The sequence below is a fragment of the Mesoplodon bidens genome (genome assembly GCF_964165515.1).
Source record: "Mesoplodon bidens genome assembly, chromosome: 11".
Taxonomy (NCBI): Eukaryota; Metazoa; Chordata; class Mammalia; order Artiodactyla; family Ziphiidae; genus Mesoplodon; species Mesoplodon bidens.
The window spans coordinates 37,252,834-37,274,741 of NC_138167.1; the positions used below are offsets into that span (position 1 = coordinate 37,252,834).

At 33.7% G+C, this 21,908-nt stretch overlaps 1 protein-coding gene across 4 annotated transcripts in view; it reads right to left on the bottom strand.

Moving 5' to 3' along the window:
* USP15 (ubiquitin specific peptidase 15) overlaps positions 1-21,908 on the bottom strand; it is a 135,962-nt gene that overhangs the window by 4,215 nt on the left and 109,839 nt on the right. For 3 of the 4 annotated variants that reach the window (XM_081249012.1, XM_081249011.1, XM_081249013.1), the window contains 12 exons: positions 17,898-18,071; positions 16,292-16,450; positions 15,988-16,212; positions 8,328-8,411; positions 8,143-8,237; positions 7,853-8,044; positions 7,167-7,282; positions 6,712-6,984; positions 6,264-6,334; positions 5,802-5,917; positions 5,028-5,177; positions 2,930-3,033 (listed from right to left, as the gene is read on the bottom strand). In XM_081249012.1, coding sequence (XP_081105138.1) covers positions 2,930-3,033; positions 5,028-5,177; positions 5,802-5,917; positions 6,264-6,334; positions 6,712-6,984; positions 7,167-7,282; positions 7,853-8,044; positions 8,143-8,237; positions 8,328-8,411; positions 15,988-16,212; positions 16,292-16,450; positions 17,898-18,071 — 1,759 coding nt within the window. Of the gene's footprint in view, positions 1-2,929; positions 3,034-5,027; positions 5,178-5,801; positions 5,918-6,263; positions 6,335-6,711; positions 6,985-7,166; positions 7,283-7,852; positions 8,045-8,142; positions 8,238-8,327; positions 8,412-15,987; positions 16,213-16,291; positions 16,451-17,897; positions 18,072-21,908 lie in introns of those variants that run through there. The other variant, XR_014017052.1, reaches the window with a different exon arrangement.

The following is a 21,908-nucleotide window of genomic DNA, read 5'->3' on the forward strand; positions in this document are numbered from 1 at the left end:
ATCATGTATTTAACTGATTCCAATGATTAAAGGTTTTTAGAATAATTTCCTACAAACTAGAAGCCTACAGTACTTTCATATAAGTTGAAATATGTGACTTTTTTCATCCCAGGGATAAACAGGACAGATTTATTATTTTTTAATTCACAGAATAACAATACTAATGACAATAACTGGTGATTAACTTTTATGTAGTGCTTCTGGTGTATCAGGCACAGTGCTATGCACTTTACATGTATTATCTTGTAAAGAAGGTACTATCATTACTATTCTTCTGATTTTAGAGATGGGGAAAGGGAGGCATCAAGAGAAGTTTAATTTGTCCAACAGTATAGCGGTTAGGTAGCAGAGTTAGGATTTAAACTCAGGCCTGTTTCTGATTCCAAAGTTTGAATTTTCAACCAAAATTTAACTTTTCTATGACTAATATTTTTCCAACAGTATTATCTCATTGATTTGTAGAGGTTTTTACAACAGAATCTTTTCCAGTCTTTAACAAAAGTACAGAGCAAAGGAAAGGTAAAAAACGATCAATTGATGTGCACAAATTTTAAAGATCTGCTTTATCTTTAAGTTAAAAAAAAAATGCCCAATGCTCCCATCCATACTTTGTATAAACTATCCAGTAACTGAGGAAACAAAGTTGCAAAATGTACTCAAAACAATTATTTGCTGTCATAGTTTCTAAAAAGTGACTTTATAGGTTTTGTCTTCTAAATAATTCTACCCCTCTTAAACAAAATTATTGTTCTTCTGGGTGGAGCCCATTATGGGTTATAAATTTGTCAATCTGAAATCAAGACCACCACACTCCCAAATTTAACGAAACATATTTTCAGACCAGTAAGTCTGAAAATAAAAAGATAAGATTTAACAATAATATAGATTATAAGAGACAAATCTAACAAGAAGGCACACAGTTTGCAAACGAAATCATGATATCAAAAGAAAGCTAAATTAATATTTGTAATTCTGAGAAAAAGACAAAAGGAAAAATGAATGTCAAATTCTGGTAAAAGGAACAATAGAGAAAGAAGAGCTACCCATTTTAAACATAAATGAAACTAATAATGCAAAAGAATTAATAAAACTGTTAGAAGAAACAGATAAATCAACACTTCAGTAGGAGTCTGACAAATTCCTCTCAGAAAAAGAATGAACATCAAAAATAACCAGAGATAGTAACGATTTGAATACAACTGATCAGATTAACTGTAACGGAAATATAGAACTCTATGTTTAAATGGGGAATACGTATGCTTTTCAAGTACACAAACATTTAAGGAACAGACCATATATTAAGCCCCATGGAAGGCTTAATAAACTCCTAGGACTAATATAATATAGATAATGCCCCTAAATGCTATGAAATAAAATTAAAATTAAGAAACAAAGGAGAGCTTTATAAAACCATATATTTGAAAAAGCATATGATGAGATAATCTTGGGATAATCAGAAAATTATAAAGGAAACTAAAGACATATATAGAATTGAAAGACAATGAATACTACATTTCAATATTTATGGAATAGTGGTAAAGGAATATTTAAAGGGACATTTACAGCTTTAATTATAGCCTTCAATAGAGGGGAACAAAAGGAAAACAAAAAGTTAATAAGCATTCAACACAAGAAGCTGGAAAAAGAGAAACAGAGCAAACCCAAATTAACAAGAAGAAAAATATACCAAAGGGAAGAGAAGAAATCAATGAGACAGAATACATACATGTATAACAATGAGAAAAATGTAATAAAATAGAAAGCTAATTCTTTGACAAGACAGAAAAGAAAAAGGGACAAAAATACAGCACAAGAGTATTACAAACAACTACTCTCAAATATATTGGAAAACATACATTTTTAGAAAAATGGAGAATGCCAGAATGTACACATTTTAGAAAAAGAAAACTGAATATACTTCAATAAGCATGATATAAACAGAAAAATTTATGACTGTAAAGCCCAGATAGTTTTATACGTGAATTCTACTAGACTTCCATGAATAGTTAATTCCTATATTATACTAGTTGCCCCAGGAAATAGAAAAAGAGTAAAGTATCCCAGCCTGTTTCATTAGGCTAGACTGTAATCTTGATTCCAAAGTAAGAACAATATAAAAAAATTGCAGTATCATTTCATTTATGAATTAAATTTTAACAATCCTAAATAAAATCAGCTAACCAAATCCAACTGGGTATATTAAAAAATACTTCAAGACTAGGATTTATCCCAGAATGCAATGCTGGTTCAACAGACAGAAAAACCTATCAGTTGGAGAGCACAGACTGGTATAACCGTCCTGGAGAGCCATCTCACAGTACTTTACTCTATAACCCAGCAATCTTACATCTGGGTATGTAGCTCAATCAAATTCTCACGTAGGAGACCATAATGATGTTTATTGCTCTTGTGGTGGTAGAAAGTTAAAGACAATTTGGATGTCCACCATGAAGCGAATAGAGAAATAAAATATGGTTAGATATATAAATCATGTGTGGTTAGAAGCAATGAATTAAATTGACACAAAGTAATATGGAGAAGTCTTAAGTGTCAAGAGAGAAAAGTAAGATCCACAGCAGAGTAACAATCATGTAAATTAACAATGCTGCACGATTCATGAGAGCTCATACATCAAACAAGTTAGAAACGGAAGGGGAAGGAGAATGGGGAAGGACAGGAGCTCTGAATGGACCAGTGATTTCCTGTGCTTTGAACTATGGAGCATGATTAACTCAATCCTCTACTCTTGATGTTAAAAAAAAAAAAGGTTCAAAAACTGATTCATTCATTAATCAATATCTATTGAATGACTGCTGTATGTAAGACACATCTCACAATTTCCCTTTAAGAAGTAATAAATAGCTTAAGGAAAAAAGTCTGGAGTTATCAAACACCATGATTTTAGTAAAAAGGTAAACTATCAACTTACAGTGTCCTCCTCCCATCCCTCCATAGTGGTTGGAAACAGCAATCAAATTATAGCGGCAAGGACCTGCATTTGGATTAATTAGGAATTCCGACATATCCAAATCACTGTTTAAAAAAGAGATCAAGTTAGTTTTATGTTTTCCCTAAATGTAATGAATTCTACTCTCCTTTGTCAGTGTTGTTTGACTCTCATTTAAATGTATTCCCATCTATCTATCTATCTATCTTACTAAAGAAATTACTAAGAGCCAAATAACTTTATAAAACAAATTATATAAATACCCTTGAGATTTGAATGTTTTGGCAAAAATTTTCTTAGAGATTGAGAATTTAAAAATTCTCCAATGATTGTTGTTATTCAGATTAATGTTTTCATGCTAATACATTTCTCTCTTAGTATATGAGGAGATACAGACATCACCATTTACCATGTGGATTCTTTTATTTTTTAAAGTCATTTTCAGAAATGATTTATTTAAGGAAGAATAAAGGGACAGTGAAAAACAACTTTTTAAGAAATTTTATCATAATTTAAATATAAGTATATACTTAAATATAATCCCAATATCTATTCTATATTTTTCAGGTTTTGATGACCTCTGTAACCTAAATGGGTAACATTCTCTGAAATATAACCAACTGTTTATATAATCTAGCATGCATGAAACTGGAATATGACCATTTTATAGCTTATCATTATTTCTGGTTATTCTTCTTGTATTTACATAATTAAAAAGCAATTATGATTCTAAATTTCAAATACATCTCTAAAAGGTTCTAGCTTATCATTACTTTTGTTTCACCTTGTACTCACATTTTCAAAATGCTGTATTCTTGAAAACTTTGATGGCTCAAAATTTTGTTTTGTTAAAGAGAAAATTAGCATTTTTTGTTCTATAATTGCAAAACGTTTTCAATTTTAAATTTATAAATGCCAATTAGAATAAGCAATCCAAAGAATGTTTTCAATATTACATCACCTATTTCCTTCTAATCACCTCTGCATGCACACACACCTGCCTTCAGTATTTGTTTACTTACTAACTGTAATAAGTAAATTTGGTGCACAAATATCATGAAATATGAAAGAATACTACCAATTTTTTTTTAGCGAAATGGGAGAGTAGAATGTTCTTGTCACAAGATAGTGTATGATAAAGTCCTGGACTCCATGAATGAAGATACACTATTCCCTTTTTGTCCTTCTGAATTCTCAATTATGTTTAGTGAAAGCTTAAAAGAAAAACAAAAAAGGCTACCAAGATGCTGTCTCCAGACTTCTTTACACATATTTACAAATAGGATGTCATACTCTGGACGCTGCAATAAGAAAACTGAAGGATGACAACAGGGATGACTTATTACACTACTGCATCATCCTCCTTCTAAGCAATTCCGTTATGCTGTTTTCACATTAGTCTTTTTAAAAAAGCATTTAGAAATAATTGAGGATTAATGATGAAATAAGTCCTGGGAAAAAGAAAATCACTAAGATCCCATGAAGTATCTTAGATTTATAAACAGGGCCAGTGAACTCATAAGATTATGTAACATAGAGTCTTACTCTTGTTTTTTCAAAAAATATATTTTCTCTTTGATCTTTGAAAGATCTCTTAAGAAGGAATAAAAATTGTTACCGATCCACACAAATTGTCAGAAGTACCCAAAAATACACTCAAAAACTGAGATTGGACGCTAAAAAACAAAACAAATGAGCAAATATAACAAAACAGAAACAGACTCACAGATACGGAGAACAAACTGGTGGTTGCCAGAGGGAAGAAGGTGGGGGGATGCGTGAAAAAGGTGAAGGGGATTAAGAGGTACAAACTATCAGTTATAAAATAAGTCAAAGGGACTTAGTATATAGCACAGAAAATATAGTCAGTAGTATTATAATAATTTTGTATGCTGTGTAAGGTATAAAAACATCAAATCACTATGCTGTACACATGAAACCAATATAATATTTAAAGTCAACTATATGTAAAAGTAAATAGACAAAAAAAAAAAAACCCTAAAATTTGGGTGCAAACTTACCTAATGTCTAAAAAAAAGCTAGAGGTGCCCAATGTTTATGAAGCAAAATCAGAACTTACTTGATAGGAAAATCAACTAAGGTATCTAACTTGTCTCTCATGTATCGACTGTAAGAAAATCGCTTGAGATGTACCACAAGTACTGGAGGCAGGGACCATAAATCTAATTTCTTTGTGGCTTGCTGATGTTCTTTACAATTTGGACAATACCTAAAAATAAAGAGAAATATTTAAAGCTTGTTAGAGATAATGTTAGAGGTAATATTAGGTAATGCCTAATATATAACAGATAGGAACTTCTATTATTATTTTTATCATCAATACATTTTCCAAATAGATTTAACGATTAAAAATGAATATGTAAATAAGTATTCAAAGAAATAATGAGGGCTAGATTATTTACATTACAGTATGCTAAAAAGACATGGATGTATTATAAAACTGTGCTGAGATACAGGCATGAGAAAAATCTCAAAACTTCTGGACTCTAATGGAATTAGTAATGCCACAAAACATATTGTGATTTTCCTAAAAAAGCTTCTCTTGAAATAGCTGCACAGATAAAAGTTCTTGGGAAAATGTAACTAAAATTAATTATTCACAGTAAAATGGCTATTATGGAAAATATAGTAACAAAATTAAAGCTTAACATTATAATAATACTTTTAAAGACATTCTCATCCCTCTTAATATATTATTAGCATATAAAGAAATGCTTATTGTTAAAAATATCAAAGGGAATTTAAATATCACTTTTTCAATTTGATGTACCACATACCTCAGTATAAATCCTTAAAAAATAATTAGACACAATTATTTAATATTGTCTCTTACCAGGGATCTTCAGCACCCAGCTTTTCTTTTGTTGTAAAAAGCTCAATGCAATCTTTTAATTTCACAAAGGGTTTTTTAGGAGGTTTGTATTCCACACTTTCATGTTTTTCAAAATCCTAAAGAGAAGTATTTCTTGAGTTAAGAAAACAAATGAAACAAAACTCATTTTAGTGATACCATCTTACTATGAATAGTAATGAAAAACTCCTAAATGTTCTCAAAAAAACCAAAGCTTATTTCAGCTGAGATTTACACTACACTTCTAATAATTCCTGTATACACACCTAAATGCACAACCAGGAAGTTTAAACAAAAAGCAGTTCCAAAACCAACAAGCCTTTTCTCTTTTAGCACATAACCAATTTTTTACTGCAAAATAAACATAGTTGGTAGAAGCAAAAGAGTGTAACAAAACAGTGTGATCAACAGGGAAAGATAAAGAAGGAATGATTGATGACCTACCTCAGCAGCATTTTCATCAAAATATCTTTTTTTCAAATCAGGATCCCAATCCAAAGCAAGAAAAGATCTTTCTAAGGTGGAAAACATATTTTTTCTTTAAGATTTAATATGCCTTAATGTTAAAAACTAATATATTTTAATGTTAAGATATATACCAGAATAAACAAATAGCAGTCTCTTCTACTTGCACTAGGTGATCAGGGTAAATAGCTGTTTCCAAGCCATTAAGATATTTTAGAGCTAAAAAAAACTTAAACATAAGTCCAACTTTCATTTAATAAACACTGACATGTGTTTTAGTATACTTAGAAATGAAGGCTTTTCATTTAAAAATGTAGATAGATACATAAATGTTATTTTTCATGATAGTGTTGAATTTCATGGTTTCACCTAAAAAAAGTAACATGCGCTCAAGTTTAGTGTTTAAGCCATTTTCACAAATACTTACCATCTAGTCTAAGCTGCCTATCATCAAATCTTATATGCCTGGTATCATCTTTGATGTAGTTGATATCAGTATTGCCTAAGTTGTTGAACTGGAATGTAAACAATCGTTTTTTGTGTCCCATGAGTTGACCTTTGCAAGTTTCCTCAGTACATAATCCATTTTCAGAATCATTATCTCCTCCAACTGAATCTTCAGACTGACTGTTTTCATTCTCAGATGGAAGTTCTTGATCCTGGCTGGATTCATCATCTGGCTCATCTGTTTCCATTTCACCTAAAATTAGATATTAGAAATCTTTAAATAAACCCAATGTTACATTTAAAACTTATTAATACTAACACTATTTTTCCCAGGCTTGCAAATATTGTTTAGTTCCTTAATCCCCATCCTCTTAATTTTTCTCTGCAGCAATAATCCAAGTGAAAAGTTTTTACAATTTAATAGGGAAGTCTTACTTGGTGAGCCTTCTTCATGTATGCCATTTGGGCCATTCCCATTAATACTTTGGTCCTTACAGCAGTGTAGGGATCCTTCGGTTTCTTCAGTGTCAGTAGATATTTTGACATATCGGCTTAAATAAAATCAGAAATCAAACAAGTTCAGTTCTATAAAGGCAAAAACTTAAAAAAAAGTTTTTCATTCTTTCAATAAAACAAAACCTCTAAATACAATTAACAGTGGTCATTAGTGGATTCAATGATAAATTCAAACTCAAGACATGATACCGTAATCATTTGTGTTTGGCTGTCTTTATGAAAATAAGTTAATTTGTTACTTCTAGGGTTTTAACATCTTTCTTTTATATGTTAAAAGTTTGTGGCAAATAATTTCTTGACATAAAATTATTTTATAAAGATCCTCATTTAGATGATATATATATATTATTGCTAAGACCACTTATAGTTTATAATGTCATCTTTATGTATGGTTTATGGGACTACAATATCAGGAATATCAGTAATGTGGTTTACATGATCAAGAAACTGGATTAGACTATAATGTGATTTCTTACATTGCTACCCATCTAAACAAAGCTGAAATAATACAGACAACTAATTATATTCTGATAGTACCTTGCATGTTTACTTTTATTAGCTATTTAATATTTTATTTTGTTAATGTAGAATTGTTTGGCACTTACCACATTCTCACAAGCAGAAGATTATAGAGTTTATCTTCAGTGTTGTTTCGTGGTACAGCCATAAGAAAAGGCTGACCAAAAAGTGAAGAACCAGTATGGTGGGTGTAACTTGAGTGTCTAAATTTTTCTCTCAGGCAAACAGGAATAATCACATGCTCTGTATCTTCTGTTCTATTGATGTTAATCTCAAACCTACAAGGATAAAATTGACTATAAACTCTTGAAAATTTTATGATATTTCTTTTCAATTTTTTCTCAAGTAATATTTGCACAATAGATTTCATACTTACACATAAATATCATCCCGTTCCATAATACTACTAAGGTTTTCATCCATTGCGAATATTCTGTGAAATCTATGATTGTATATATCAGTAACTATCATCTAAAAGGAAATAAATTTCTATTAAGCTGGTTTTACAACAGTGAAAAATTAAACTCCAACTTACATACTTTAAACCCAGAAACATCCTACCTTATCTGCAGGTACTCCTGACAAAGCAGACAACGCTGTACAAAGATCAAGTATGTTTCCAATTTTGGGGACAACCACTTTGTACTAAAAAACAAAAAAAAATTATAATACATTTATTACTTTGGAAAATATTCACTAGGTGAGATAGACCTTTTGGTCGCTTCCTCACATTCACGGTGGCATCTGGCTCACCGTGTCTTGTCTCCAATCTTGGCATCATCCTGGGTGACAAAGTCCACATGGATGGTTTATCTTATTGTTCCCTGACTCCTCAATTCAAAGACCTACACTTGCTTCAACTGTAGTTCACTTCTTGGACCTTGCCATCTCCTGCACCACCTCTGACATCTTAGACTCTTAACTGTTTAATCACTATTTACTTTTCCTGGAAACTCATTCTTTCCTATTCTTGGCTTGCCCTGAGATATCTAGTCCTTCTAATTCTCTATTTTCTCCTAGTTTATCAGCTCCCTATTATCTCCATGCCCTTCCAGCCCCATGATTCATCCCTTCAACCACTCATCGCAAAAACATTAATTACTTTGTTATTCAGGTTTATTCTTGCTATACTTTCTCAGAGTTGTTTAGATTGCTGGAGTAAACTGCTCAACTTCAGAGACTGGTGTAGTACAGACTCACAGTGCTCAATCTCAACTGATCCTTCAACACCAGCCAGAAATTCTTCTGTGTAGCCTTTATTCCCTTATTCTCTTATTTTTCTTAATAACTATTTAAAATCTTCACCATTTCTTAGGCTTTTAATTTTACCACTTCTCCCCTCACTATCAGCAGAATACCTATTTCACTGAGAAAAATATAGGCTACTGGATAGGAAAATCTCCAACTTACTGTTCCCCCTACAAACTTGAGTCTAAAAGGTCCTTTTCTCTGTCTCTTTTGACACAAGGAAAGAGAATCGGGTGTTACTCTTCCCATTCAAGGCTAACCCTGGCATCTATCCTTTTCTGCCTCCTTTAGAACAGGGGTCCCCAACCCCTGGGCCACAGACTAGTACTGTTCTGTAGCCTGTTAGGAACCGGGCCGCACAGCAGGAGGCGAGCGAGCGAAGCTTCCTCTGCCGCTCCCCATTGCTCCCCATCGCTCGCCATCGCTCCCCATCACTCCCCATTGCTCGCATTACTGCCTGAGCCATCCCCCACCCCATCCCACCCCTGCCTCCGTTCCGTGGAAAACCTGTCTTCCATGAAACCGCTCCCTGGTGCTAAAAAGGCTGGGGACCGCTGCTCTAGAACATAAACCCAGCAATTATCCTTTATTTCATTTTATTTGACTCTTATAAAAGCACTGAACTATATACAAGTCTCAAAAAACAAAACAGTCTCTCACTGTTTTCTAATAATTTTCCACTAATTATCGCCCTTTCTCCTCTGCTTTATAAATAACCTTATTAAAAGTAATGTCTACACTTACTATCGTAACTTCTTTATCTCTCATTCACTTATTTATCCACTCCTGGCTTTTGCCTTCACCTCTTTATTTAACCTGTTACCAAGGCTGTCAATACTATCATTTAACCAAATCTTTACCAGTCCTTACTTTATTGAACTCTCTGCAACATTACTGCTGACCACTGCCTCCTTCAAAATTCTCCTCTCCATATGACACTACACTTCTTATTCTTTAATGTCCTGGTCACACCTTCTTTTGAGTGAAGAACTACCCTCTAGCATTATCCTTCAGTGTTTTATCCTCAGCCTTCTTGATTCTATATGCTTTCCTTAGACTAGGTGACAATATATCCCAGTTTGCTTTGGCAAGTCCTAGATTAGCCTGCTGTCCTGGTCTAACTATTAATATGGTCCTTTTTATTTTTAAAACAGTTCTGATTTAGATGATCATTTGGGTGATCTCATCCTTCTAAGACATTCACTACCATCTTCATAGAGCTCACCACCCAATTTATATCTCAAGCACAGACCTCTCTCCTCTAGTCTACATACATAAAGTCAAGGCCTATTGATATACCTCCTAAATTTTCCTCACGAATCTCAACTTGTCCAATACTAAACACAGATTTAGGTCATGTTAGGTCAACATATCCAATACTAAAATAGGTTTCTTCTTAAACCTTTCTTCCTATATCTCCCATTAAAACAAATAGTACCATTCTCTCCTCAGTTTTCCAGTTCAATAAACTTGAATACTCTTAATACATTTTCAACTCCTATATTCAACTGGTTCTTCTATCTGATTGCCATCCTGACACTTAGCTTAAGAGGTCAAGCCCTTGTCCTCTGTCATCTCATCACTGCAAAAACCTCCTACCTGGTCTTAGTACATCTGATCTAAGCCCCTCCAATCCAATCTTTGCACTAGCCAGAATGTTCTTTCAGAAATACAAATCTGACCATACAATCTCTTTATACTTAATACACTTTAATGGCTCCCTTAGTCTTTTAGGATGAAGCCCAAACTTCCTATGAAAGCATCAAGGTTCTTTGTGATCTACCATATTATCTACTTGTAGTTTCCAGAAGTGGGCCACATTCTCTTTTGCCTTCAGCCGTTTGTACGTGTCACTCTCTTGTTCTATATAATACTTTATTCCCAACTTCCATGTGATTAATTTTAAAACCTGATCATCCTTCAGGATCCAGCAAAGGCATCATCACCAGTTTGGGTAGGTTATTCCTTCTGTATATCCCTACAGCACACTGTCAGAGCACTTTTCACACTCTATGAAAAGCTTCTTGAGAACAAGGACTAGGAACACCCTTGTACTTCCAGCATCTTGCATAGTATGTGAGTCCAATACATAACACATGTTCAACACAATTACAAATAAACTTCCATGACTCAAATCTACTTCAGTGATGGGAAAACTCATCAAGTGGGCTAACCTAGCTAATTCCCTTTTCCTCTAGAGCTGGTTAAAGCACAGTGTTAATGAAGTGATAATTTTGGATTTGAGTTGTTACTGTCTCCAAAAGGAAAAAAAAATCCCAATTCCTCTGTGCTGATCACGGCTCTAACTTCCACAAATTTATGTTTCTGGTCACCAAGTGAGAAAAGAGGTAAATCAGTGAAATTCACATTGCTGGAAAACTAATTTAAAACCCAAATTATGGAAGATCATTCAACACATACTTTCCAGGTTAATGTGTAATTTGATTTCAATTTGCTTCTACATAATAGATGTTATATTATTGGCATGGGAAAGTACTATCTTTAACAAATGAGTACAGAGAAATAGAGTACATTTATTTTATGTTGCAATAAATTTTTACTCATTTTTTTATACTCCTCTCTTATTCCATTATAGTCACTGGCATATATTTGTAAAGTTACAAACTAGAGAGGTTAAGGATGTAGTTTAGCATTGCTATACCTTCTCTCCATTGAAAAGAATGTTAAAAATCCTATACTTCTAAACAAGTGAATAAGTGAGTATCTAAAGGATGTGATTTTAGACATGTGAACATATATGCCCCTGGCCAAAAATAAAAGCAGGTATTCATTAACCTTGCTCATGGATAAGGGCAAGTGCCATGTCTCTCTTGTTCTCTAAAATATTCTCAGCACTGATGGATGAAATACTGACATGAAGGTACCAGGTTCAATGAGTTCATGAAGCAAATACATAAATAGCACAAGAAATGGGTGAAATTTGCATAACTGAGTACATGACTAGTCTCTACCAACTTTAATTATTTTGGATGAAAGTACTATATTTTTATGAGTACTTCATATTCTGTGCCCTGTTGACAGTAAACCCAAACACTTCCACTAAATGAATGGTACAATGACAATTTTGTTCAAAGCGTACCTTTCATAAAGATTTCATGAACACTGCTATGGACTGAATTCTGTCATCTCAAAATTCCTATGTGAAGCCCTGTGATGGTATTTGGAGATGGAGCCTTTGAGAGATTTAGATGAGATCATGAAGGTGGGGGCCTCATGATGGGATTAACATCCTTGTAAGAAGAGACACCAGAAAGCTTGTGCTCCCAGTCTCTCTCTCTGCCCTGTGAGGACACAGCAGAGGAGGCGGCCATCTGTAAGTGAGGAAGAGTCTGCACTAGAAACCACCAGGCTGGCTCTCTTGATTTAGACTTCTAGCCTCCAGAACTGTGGGGAAATAATTTTCTGTTGCTTAAGTCCCTCAGTCTATGGTATTTTGTTATGGCAGCCCGAGCAGACTAATACAACTAATAGGCTCTAACAAACTGCACTGCTGGCTGGAACCCTCAACTAAGATCTTTAGTAAAGAATCTTCTAAAGTAGGAACTATGTCTGTCTTGTTTACCAGAGCTTTACAATCAGTAGGTGCCCATTTGAATGAATAAAATTTTTGAACACTTCTAAGTCATGAGGGTTGGGAATACAAAGATTTACGAAGTCCTTTTCTTCAAAGAATTCATGGTCTGGGGACAAAAGTTAAAGTAAACCAAAGGTCATAATAAAATTTGGTAAGTGCTATAATAGAAATTAGGGTAACAGAAGGTAGAAAAGGAACGAAATACTTTTATTAGGGTGGGTCAAGTATCAGAAAATGATTAACTGATTAATAAAGGGAGAAAATATAGTGTTTTGCTCCATAAAATGTAAAAAAATCCAATTATAACACTAGGCAATGGAATCAGGCAGACAATTGATATTAAGGTCTAGCACAGGGCTCTTGCATAGACTAAGTGTTATGTGATAACCCAAACTGTTAAAATATTAGAACACTACTGAAACAAGTATTTTTAGCCTAACTAAATTTCCACTTCTTTTCCAGGTTCTTAAGATGCCTAAAAATTACAGGTATTTGAATATACTATTATTGAAACCATTTCCTCTAAGATCAGGAACAAGACAAGGTTGCCCACTCTCGCCACTATTATTCAACATAGTTTTGGAAGTCCTAGCCACAGCAATTAGAGAAGAAAAAGAAATAAAAGGAATCCAAATTGGAAAAGAAGAAGTATAACGGTGACTATTTGAAGGTGACATGAGACTATACATAGAGTCCTAAAGATGCTAACAGAAAACTACTAGAGCTAATCAGTGAATTTGGTAAAGTAGCAGGATACAAAATTAATGCACAGAAATCTCTTGCATTCCTATACACTAATAAGGAAAAATCTGAAAGAGAAATTAAGGAAGCACTCCCATTTACCACTGCAACAAAAAGAATAAAATACCTAGGAATAAACCTATCTAAGGAGGCAAAAGACCTATATGCAGAAGACTATAAGACACTGATGAAAGAATTAAAGACGATACAAATAATGGAGAGATATACCACGTTCTTGGATGGGAAGAATCAATATTGTGAAAATGACTATACTATCCAAAGCAATCTACAGATTCAATGCAATCCCTATCAAACTACCAAGGGCATTTTTCACAGAACTAGAACCAAAAATTTCACAATTTGTATGGAAACACAAAAGACCCAGAATAGCCAAAAGCAATCTTGAGAAAGAAAAACGGAGCTGGAGGAATCAGGTTCCCTGTCTTCAGACTATACTACAAAGCTACAGTAATCAAGACAGTATGGTACTGGCACAAAAACAGCAATACAGATCAATGGAACAGGATAGAAAGCCGAGATAAACCCACCCACATATGGTCACCTTATCTTTGATAAAGGAGGCAAGAATATACAATGGAGAAAAGACAGCCTCTTCAATAAGTGGTGCTGGGAAAACAGGACAGCTACATGTAAAAGAATGAAATTAGAACACTCCCTAACACCATACACAAAAATAAACTCAAAATGGATTAAAGACCTAAATACAAGGTCAGACACTGTAAAACTCTTGGAGGAAAGCACAGGCAGAACACTCTATGACATAAATCACAGCAAGATCCTTTTGACCCACCTCCTAGAGAAATGGAAATAAAAACAAAAATAAACAAATGGGACCTAATGAAACTTAAAAGCTTTTGCATAGCAAAGGAAATCATAAACAAGATGAAAAGACAACCCTCAGAATGGGAGAAAATATTTGCAAACGAAGCAACTGACAAAGGATTAATCTCCAAAATATACAAGCAGCTCAGGCAGCTCAATACCAAAAAAACAAACATCCCAATCCAAAAATGGGCAGAAGACCTAAACAGACATTTCTCCAAAGAAGATATACAGAGTGCCAACAAACACATGAAAGGATGCTCAACATCACTCATCATTAGAGAAATGCAAATCAAAACTACAATGAGGTATCACCTCACACCAGTCAGAATGGCCAACATCAAAAAATCTACAAACAATAGATGCTGGAGAGGGTGTGGAGAAAAGGGAACCCTCTTGTACTCTTGGTGGGAATGTAAATTGATACAGCCACTATGGAGAACAGTATGGAGGTTCCTTAAAAAACTAAAAATAGAACTACAATACAACCCAGCAATCCCACTACTGGGCACATACCCTGAGAAAATCATAATTCAAAAAGAGTCATGTACCACAATATTCACTGCAGCACTATTTACAATAGCCAGGACATGGAAGCCACCTAAGTGTCCATCGACAGGTGAATGGATAAAGAAGATGTGGCACATATATACAATGGAATATTACTCAACCATAAAAAGAAACAAAATTGAATTATTTGTAGTGAGGTGGATGGTTGTAGAGTCTGTCATACAGAGTGAAGTAAGTCAGAAAGAGAAAAACAAATTCTGTATGCTAACATATATATATGGAATCAAAAAAAAAAAGGAAGGGGCAGGACAGGAATAAAGATGCAGATGTACAGAATGGACTTGAGGACAGAGGGAGGGCCAAGGGTAAGCTGGGACGAAGTGAGTGAGTAGCACTGACATATATACACTACCAAATGTAAAATAGATAGCTAGTGGGAAGCAGCTGCGTTGCACAGGGAGATCATATTGGTGCTTTGTGACCACCTAGAGGGGTGGGATAGGCAGGGTGGGAATGAGACGCAAGACGGAGGGGATATGGGGATATGTGTATACATATAACTGATTCACTTTGTTATACAGCAGAAACTAACACAACATTGTAAAGCAATTATACTCCAATAAAGATGTTAAAAAAATAAATATACCATTATCTTATCATAATATGAATCAAAATGTATAGCAAGTATTAGTTTCTCTTCCAACAGCCAGTAGGAAAAAAATTACAATGAACATTAAAGAAAGTTCAAGTTGGAAAACTGGGAAATTACTATGTTATTAATCTTTGTAAGCTAATATTCATACCGATATTGTAAAATCAAACCACCTCCCATTTTTCTTTGATAAGAAAAAGTCTTTGAGAATTTTGTTTTTACATGACAAATAATAGTACTTTACACATCCCTCACCCTTTCAAGATTCTGAAAAGTTGTACTAATTAGTGTATAAAAATCTCTTATGCAAAACAGCTTATTATTATCGAATTGTACTTGAGGCATAAGGACTCAACACTAATCTTTTATAAAAATAACAAATGTGGGCCTCCCTGGTGGCGCAGTGGTTGAGAGTCTGCCTGCCGATGCAGGGGATACGGGTTCGTGCCCCGGTCTGGGAGGATCCCATATGCCGCGGAGCGGCTGGGCCCGTGAGCCATGGCCACTGGGCCTGCGCATCCGGAGCCTGTGCTCCGCAACGGGAGAGGCCACAACAGTGAGAGGCCCGCATACCGCAAAAAGAAAAAAAAAAAAAATAAATAACAAATGCAAAGAAATTAATCACTTCCTACCTGCATAGGTTTCGTAAGTGGATCCATTCTAACTAAATAAACTTCCAAGGTACGTTCCTTTTTCATGGGCAATGGAAGTGTCAAGTAACAAAAAGGATCAAATGTTACTGAAATCTTAGCACATTCAGGACAAACTAAAGTTGATTTAAAAAGGCCATGAAATATATCTACTATGATAGAATCATTTCTTTTTAAATGGTTTTCCCAGGCTTCTTCAGCAACTACCTGTAAGGAAAACAGACACATATTACAAAGAGATACCACATTATTATAACAATGATGACAATAATATGGTTAAATTTACCTTATCTGGTCTTCCATCAGCATCTTTTAATTGTATATATGGTTTTTTCCTAATTCTATTCAAATCCTCATGTAGTCCATCTAATAGGAAAGCTAATAGTTCTTGACAGTCTTGTTGCTGGTATCCAGAGAACTGAGGTGCAAAACGTCCTACCTGTGTCTGTAAGAGAAGCAAAACTATAAAATCAGTTCTAGGGACAAGATTGATTTAAAAAATATATAGTCCATTTTCATTATTCACAGATTCCATATTTGTGAATTCACCTACTTCCTAAAATTTATTTGTAACCTTCAAATCAACTTGTGGCACTTTTGCAGTCATATGCAGATATGATAATTACATATGGATAAATACACGTAAAGAATTACATATCTAAAAATATTTTAATAATGATAACTAATCTGTAAAATAGAAAAGAAATGCTGACCTAAGGAGAGAACACTGAGAAAATATGGTATAGTTTTGTACGAAGGATTGGGAAACACTGAAGACTTAAAATTCAGTAACATTTCTGGGTCACTTGAAAAAAGTAAAATGCTCTCATTTAGTTTCTGTGTGTAAAGAGAGGATAAATCTCATAGAGATAAAAAGAATATTCATGTTCATATATAATTTTCCTAGTCTTTGCAGTGCTTTTTTTTGATGAGACTGAAAAGAAATGCAAAAGAAAAAAGTCAGATATCAAGGACCTATTTACACATAATTGAGAACATCTTGTAAAATGAAACTAGTTGGAATCATGGATAATGGTTGAGAAATGACTTGTCTGAACTAGTTTGTCCTAAGTTTGGAAAGTTAAGGAAGATAAATGCAGGACTTCTTTTGATTTGTCTTTTATTTTTTAAGAACTGGTACCTAGTTAATAAAATGTTGCCCAGTCCATGTTCTATATGAACATCATTTAAGTTGTATAAAAAATGGTTGAAAACTGCTTATTTTCTTCAAATGTTTAAAATTTCTCATAAATCTCACCCATATAATTAATTAGGAAAACTTTAACAATATAAAGCTAAATTTCAGTTTAATTCTTATTTGAATGACAAACTAAATTACTTGAGATTTTGATTCTAAGAATTAACTACTTCACAAATAAGAAAAAATAGAAGATTAAGAATTATATTGAAAATATTTAATTAATATTTAGTGCTTACTTTGCAGACCAGTTTCATTTCAATAATTTTTCAAACCAATAATGACTCTCAAAATAAAGTTCTTAGAGTTTAATGACATGCCCAAATTTAGTCTTTACATTTGTGTAAAATATTTATGTGGGTTTCTTGGAGATGTGCTGTATTCTAAAACAATCTGCAAATGCTCACTGCTGTCTATAGTCATTTTGAACCATACCAGTGTTTCTCAAACTTTATTTCATTATTTCCTTTACCATCCTCCAGAACTCTTTTTGGACAGTTTAAATTAATCATCTATTATGTGCCCCACCCTGAAAATTTAATACCATATATGCTGTGTATGTATTTATGTGCTGAGTCCCTTTGGAGGGCCACAAACCACTGTAATAGCTATGGTTTTTTTACCCCTTTCCCAAAGATTTTTGTCCTCTTGGGTGTGATACAGGCCTTGTTGAAAATGTATTTACCATACTAACCTTAAAGGCTCTTGGTGTGACGTAGCTAAATTTTCCAGACCACATTTGCTTGATCAATTCAGCATAAGATTTAGCTATTTCACCTCTCATTCCTAAGGGATTGTCAAAATTCAGTTCTTCTTGATACTTATCATTCAGGAAATATTCAGTAAGTGGAGGTGTATTGCTCAAACACTGCAAAGAATAAAATATATTTTCAAGTAAAAGAAACCACACGTTAAGCATGTTAAAATGTAGAGAGAAACAAAGTGATAATATACAGAGAAAAATTTACATGATGGCCTCTTGCACTAATAAGTAACTGATCAAATAAACACTCAAATGATGTGCTCAACTATTCATTTCCCAAATTTCAAGTCAATTACTTATAGTAAATGAAAATGCTAATATTTGTTGCTGTAAAATCTGCATTAATTTTAACCACAGCAAGCTACTGGTTAACTGGGAGAGAAGCTCAGAATTTTCTTTCCTTCTTTTACTTGACTGGTAGAAATTATGGATTGTCTAATCATCCCAGGCATCTGCAAATTAGCCTGAGTAGGTAAAAACTGAGACAGAGCGCAAGCAAGAAATGAACTTTAAAGAGGTATTTACTGCTTCCATTATCAGTTCCTTATCGAAGAGCAGCCTTCTAAACTTTCCTTTTGGATCAACCATTTTTAGAAGGGAGAGTACAGATCAGCTGAACCTCAGAAAACAAACTTGTTATGTGAACTCTGGCTAACTGTGTTCTTACTTCTTCTAGCTCTTCTTTAATAACACAACAATCCAACTTTCCTTTATGGCAAGATTAAAATTATGAATAAGTTAATTCTCCAGCTCTGTTCCACTTTGAATTAAATAATTTAGGATTTAAAATAAAATAGATGGCGGAGGTACAGTTTTTCCACAATATTTTATCTCAAGATGAAATAATTTTTTAAGTTGATAATACCATAAAATGTGACTTCATTTTGAACCGAATATTACTTTATCAAGTAGATGTCTAGAGCCATTAATTAGAACATGTAATGACTGACACAGACATACGGTCATATAAGTAACTTTTTTTTGGCTGCAGGAAGATATTTGTCTTGGAGTAAAGTGACAAAGTGCCTTAAGTGAAGCTAGTTGCTTGCACGTAAAGTAGTAGAAACCTGTTCTTATGACAGTTCAGACTTATATTAATGGAAATAAAAGTTTTTCAAAGCTTGCTTACCACTCATACGGAATAAGTTAAATAGTTTTGGTAACTATGAAAGGTTCAGCCTGCTGAGTTCATGCTGATAACTTGGATGCTATAAACTATGACTATATGTCATATACTGTTTGGCTAAAACTCCAAAATTAAGCATATTCAATTTTTTTTTTTTCCGGTATGCGGGCCTCTCACTGTTGTGGCCTCTCCCGTTGCGGAGCACAGGCTCCGGACGCACAGGCTCAGCGGCCATGGCTCATGGGCCCAGCCACTCCATGGCATGTGGGATCTTCCCGGAACGGGGCACGAACCCGTGTCCCCTGCATCGGCAGGCGGACTCTCAACCACTGCGCCACCAGGGAAGCCCAAGCATATTCAATTCTTAAAAATAGATTACGGCGTTATATTTTGTGGTTTCAATTATAAATCAATTTATGTGTACTCATGTTACTATGATATCTATTTTGGAATTTTCTAATAAAAATAATAATGTCCAAACTGGCAGTCTGGCCCCTACCTCAAGGTAAAAGGGAGAACTCTTCATAATATAATGGGACTTGTTATTGTATTATTCTTAGGCAATGAAAATAATATCAACAGTTTAAAAATGTTTGAGGTGGGCTATACAGCCTGTACAGTTATTTACATGTCTTTTTTAACAGCAAAATATTTTATGTGAACAAGAGGTAAGCTACAGTGTAGGAAGTAGTTAGGGAAGAGACTTTTTTCTACCTCTCCTCTTAATTCCTTTTATATCTCAAACTTCCATAATTCTTACAGGCCTTCTGAGTTTCATTTTCTCTTTTCTTTTTGTAATATATGTCATTTTAATTATAAACCCAGCACTGGAGGTAGGGCCAGGCAACCTAGAATACACCATGACCACATAGGACATAAATGCCATCACTTAGCAGTATCATCTCATTTAGTACAAAAAGGACCAACACTAAATAGTCGATGAGGCAAACTGGAGGTCAGACAGCATTTACAACAATTATCAATTACTTTTCAAATCCTTATATTTGATCAGCTCAGGGTTATACTAAGAATATAATATTCTACTACTGCGTGTAACAATTATATAAAGCACCTAATGCTTTATCGTTTAAACACTTCAAAAAATCAAGTTGTGCAAACATGAATAACTCTTGAGCTTTGTTTTTACCTAATTATTCATGTTTATCCTTAGCTTGCAAAGAGCTTCCAACTATAATTGAAAATCTAGCTTTCCATAGCATCCAGAGTGATCTTTCTAAAATTTGTCACTAAAATTTATGACTTAATTATGTCACTTCCTTGCTACAAATCCTTTAATAGCAATTTCAGATTAAAATTTCAAATCTTTAGAAGGGTCTGTCTTTTGCCCATCTATTTAGCTTCATCCCTTGTCAATAAAGTACCTTTAAAAAAACAAAAAACAAAAAAACTTCCATCCCAGCCTTATTTGATTACTTGTGGTTCTTTGACCTCCATGCATTCTCTCACTTTTTAAGTTCTCATTACTCTACCTATATGAAATATACCTTCTTTGCCTTACTAACTTCTACTAAACCATTCAGGTATCCTGTCTGGGAAGGATTCCCAGGTTCCCTTATAGTGTTTCCTCCTGTATGTTTCCTTATTGCTTACTTTTATTACAGCATTTATTTTATAATATACTGTAACTTTAATTTTTAGGTTGTCTGTCTTGCCAAATGGACTGAGACTTCCATGAGAGCAGGATCATATCCTTTAAATTCATGTCTCTAGCACTGAGCACAATGTCCCTTGGCATTTAGCATGTATACAATAAATGCATGCTTAGTTAAAATGTTTTTTGCCTATATTTACTAATGTATTTATCCTCCATTTTTTCTTCTTTTTCTTAACTCTTTTCTTTCAACGTTTGGCACAGAGTACTCAAATTTTGTTGAATGAAATATCACAAAGTGAGGCAAAAATATTTTTGCTTGTAATGCATAATTTCAAAAGTTTCTTCAAGCACTTCTACCTGAATACTAAATCCAAAAAGACAGCACCTAGTAAAAACTCCCTGGTCCCCTTTTGTTTGACTTTCATTTAATCTACCATCTGCTTTGTAGTGGGCCTCTACTTGTATTTTTAAAAAGTCAATGACACAGAGACCAGTGCTTATTTTCATAGTGACTCATGCCAATTTGAAACTGATTATAATTCACTGATAACAAACTAAACAACAAAATACAAATAGTCTTAATAAGTAACTGCCTGTATTTCCTGTCAAGATATCATAACCAATATATTTTGAGATAAACTTTATATTTAAATGTAAACTATTAAATACTAAATGGTCCCCCAAAGCATCTTATTTGCTGAACATAATGTTTTAAGGAACTCACAACCTTAATTTTTCTAAAAATTTTCTAAAACACAAATACATAAATTCAATAGCCGATTTAACTGTTCTACATAGATTGTAATAGTTTAAAAACTAAACTGATGTTAGACTATTTTCCTCATCTTGAAAATACCATAATTTTCTCCTTCACCTTGAATATAATGTTACTATAGGAGTCACTATATTCTTGAAATAATATGAAAACCAGTTAAACATTAAAAGTTCTCTTTTGGTATAAATTTCAAGGAACTATTGTAATAGAGCTCAAACAACTAAAATATTTCCTCCAGGTGACATCAGTATTCAATGCCATCATTCTGGTAGAAGAAAGAAGCCCATTTCTTAAATTTGGTCATAATACAGCTTGATTTTTAATTTATGCAACTCATTATTCAATCTTTTAACATGAGGCTATCTTAGAAACATGAACATCTTCGACAATTACAAGAAAATTGGATACTTGGACTGGCTGCCATTA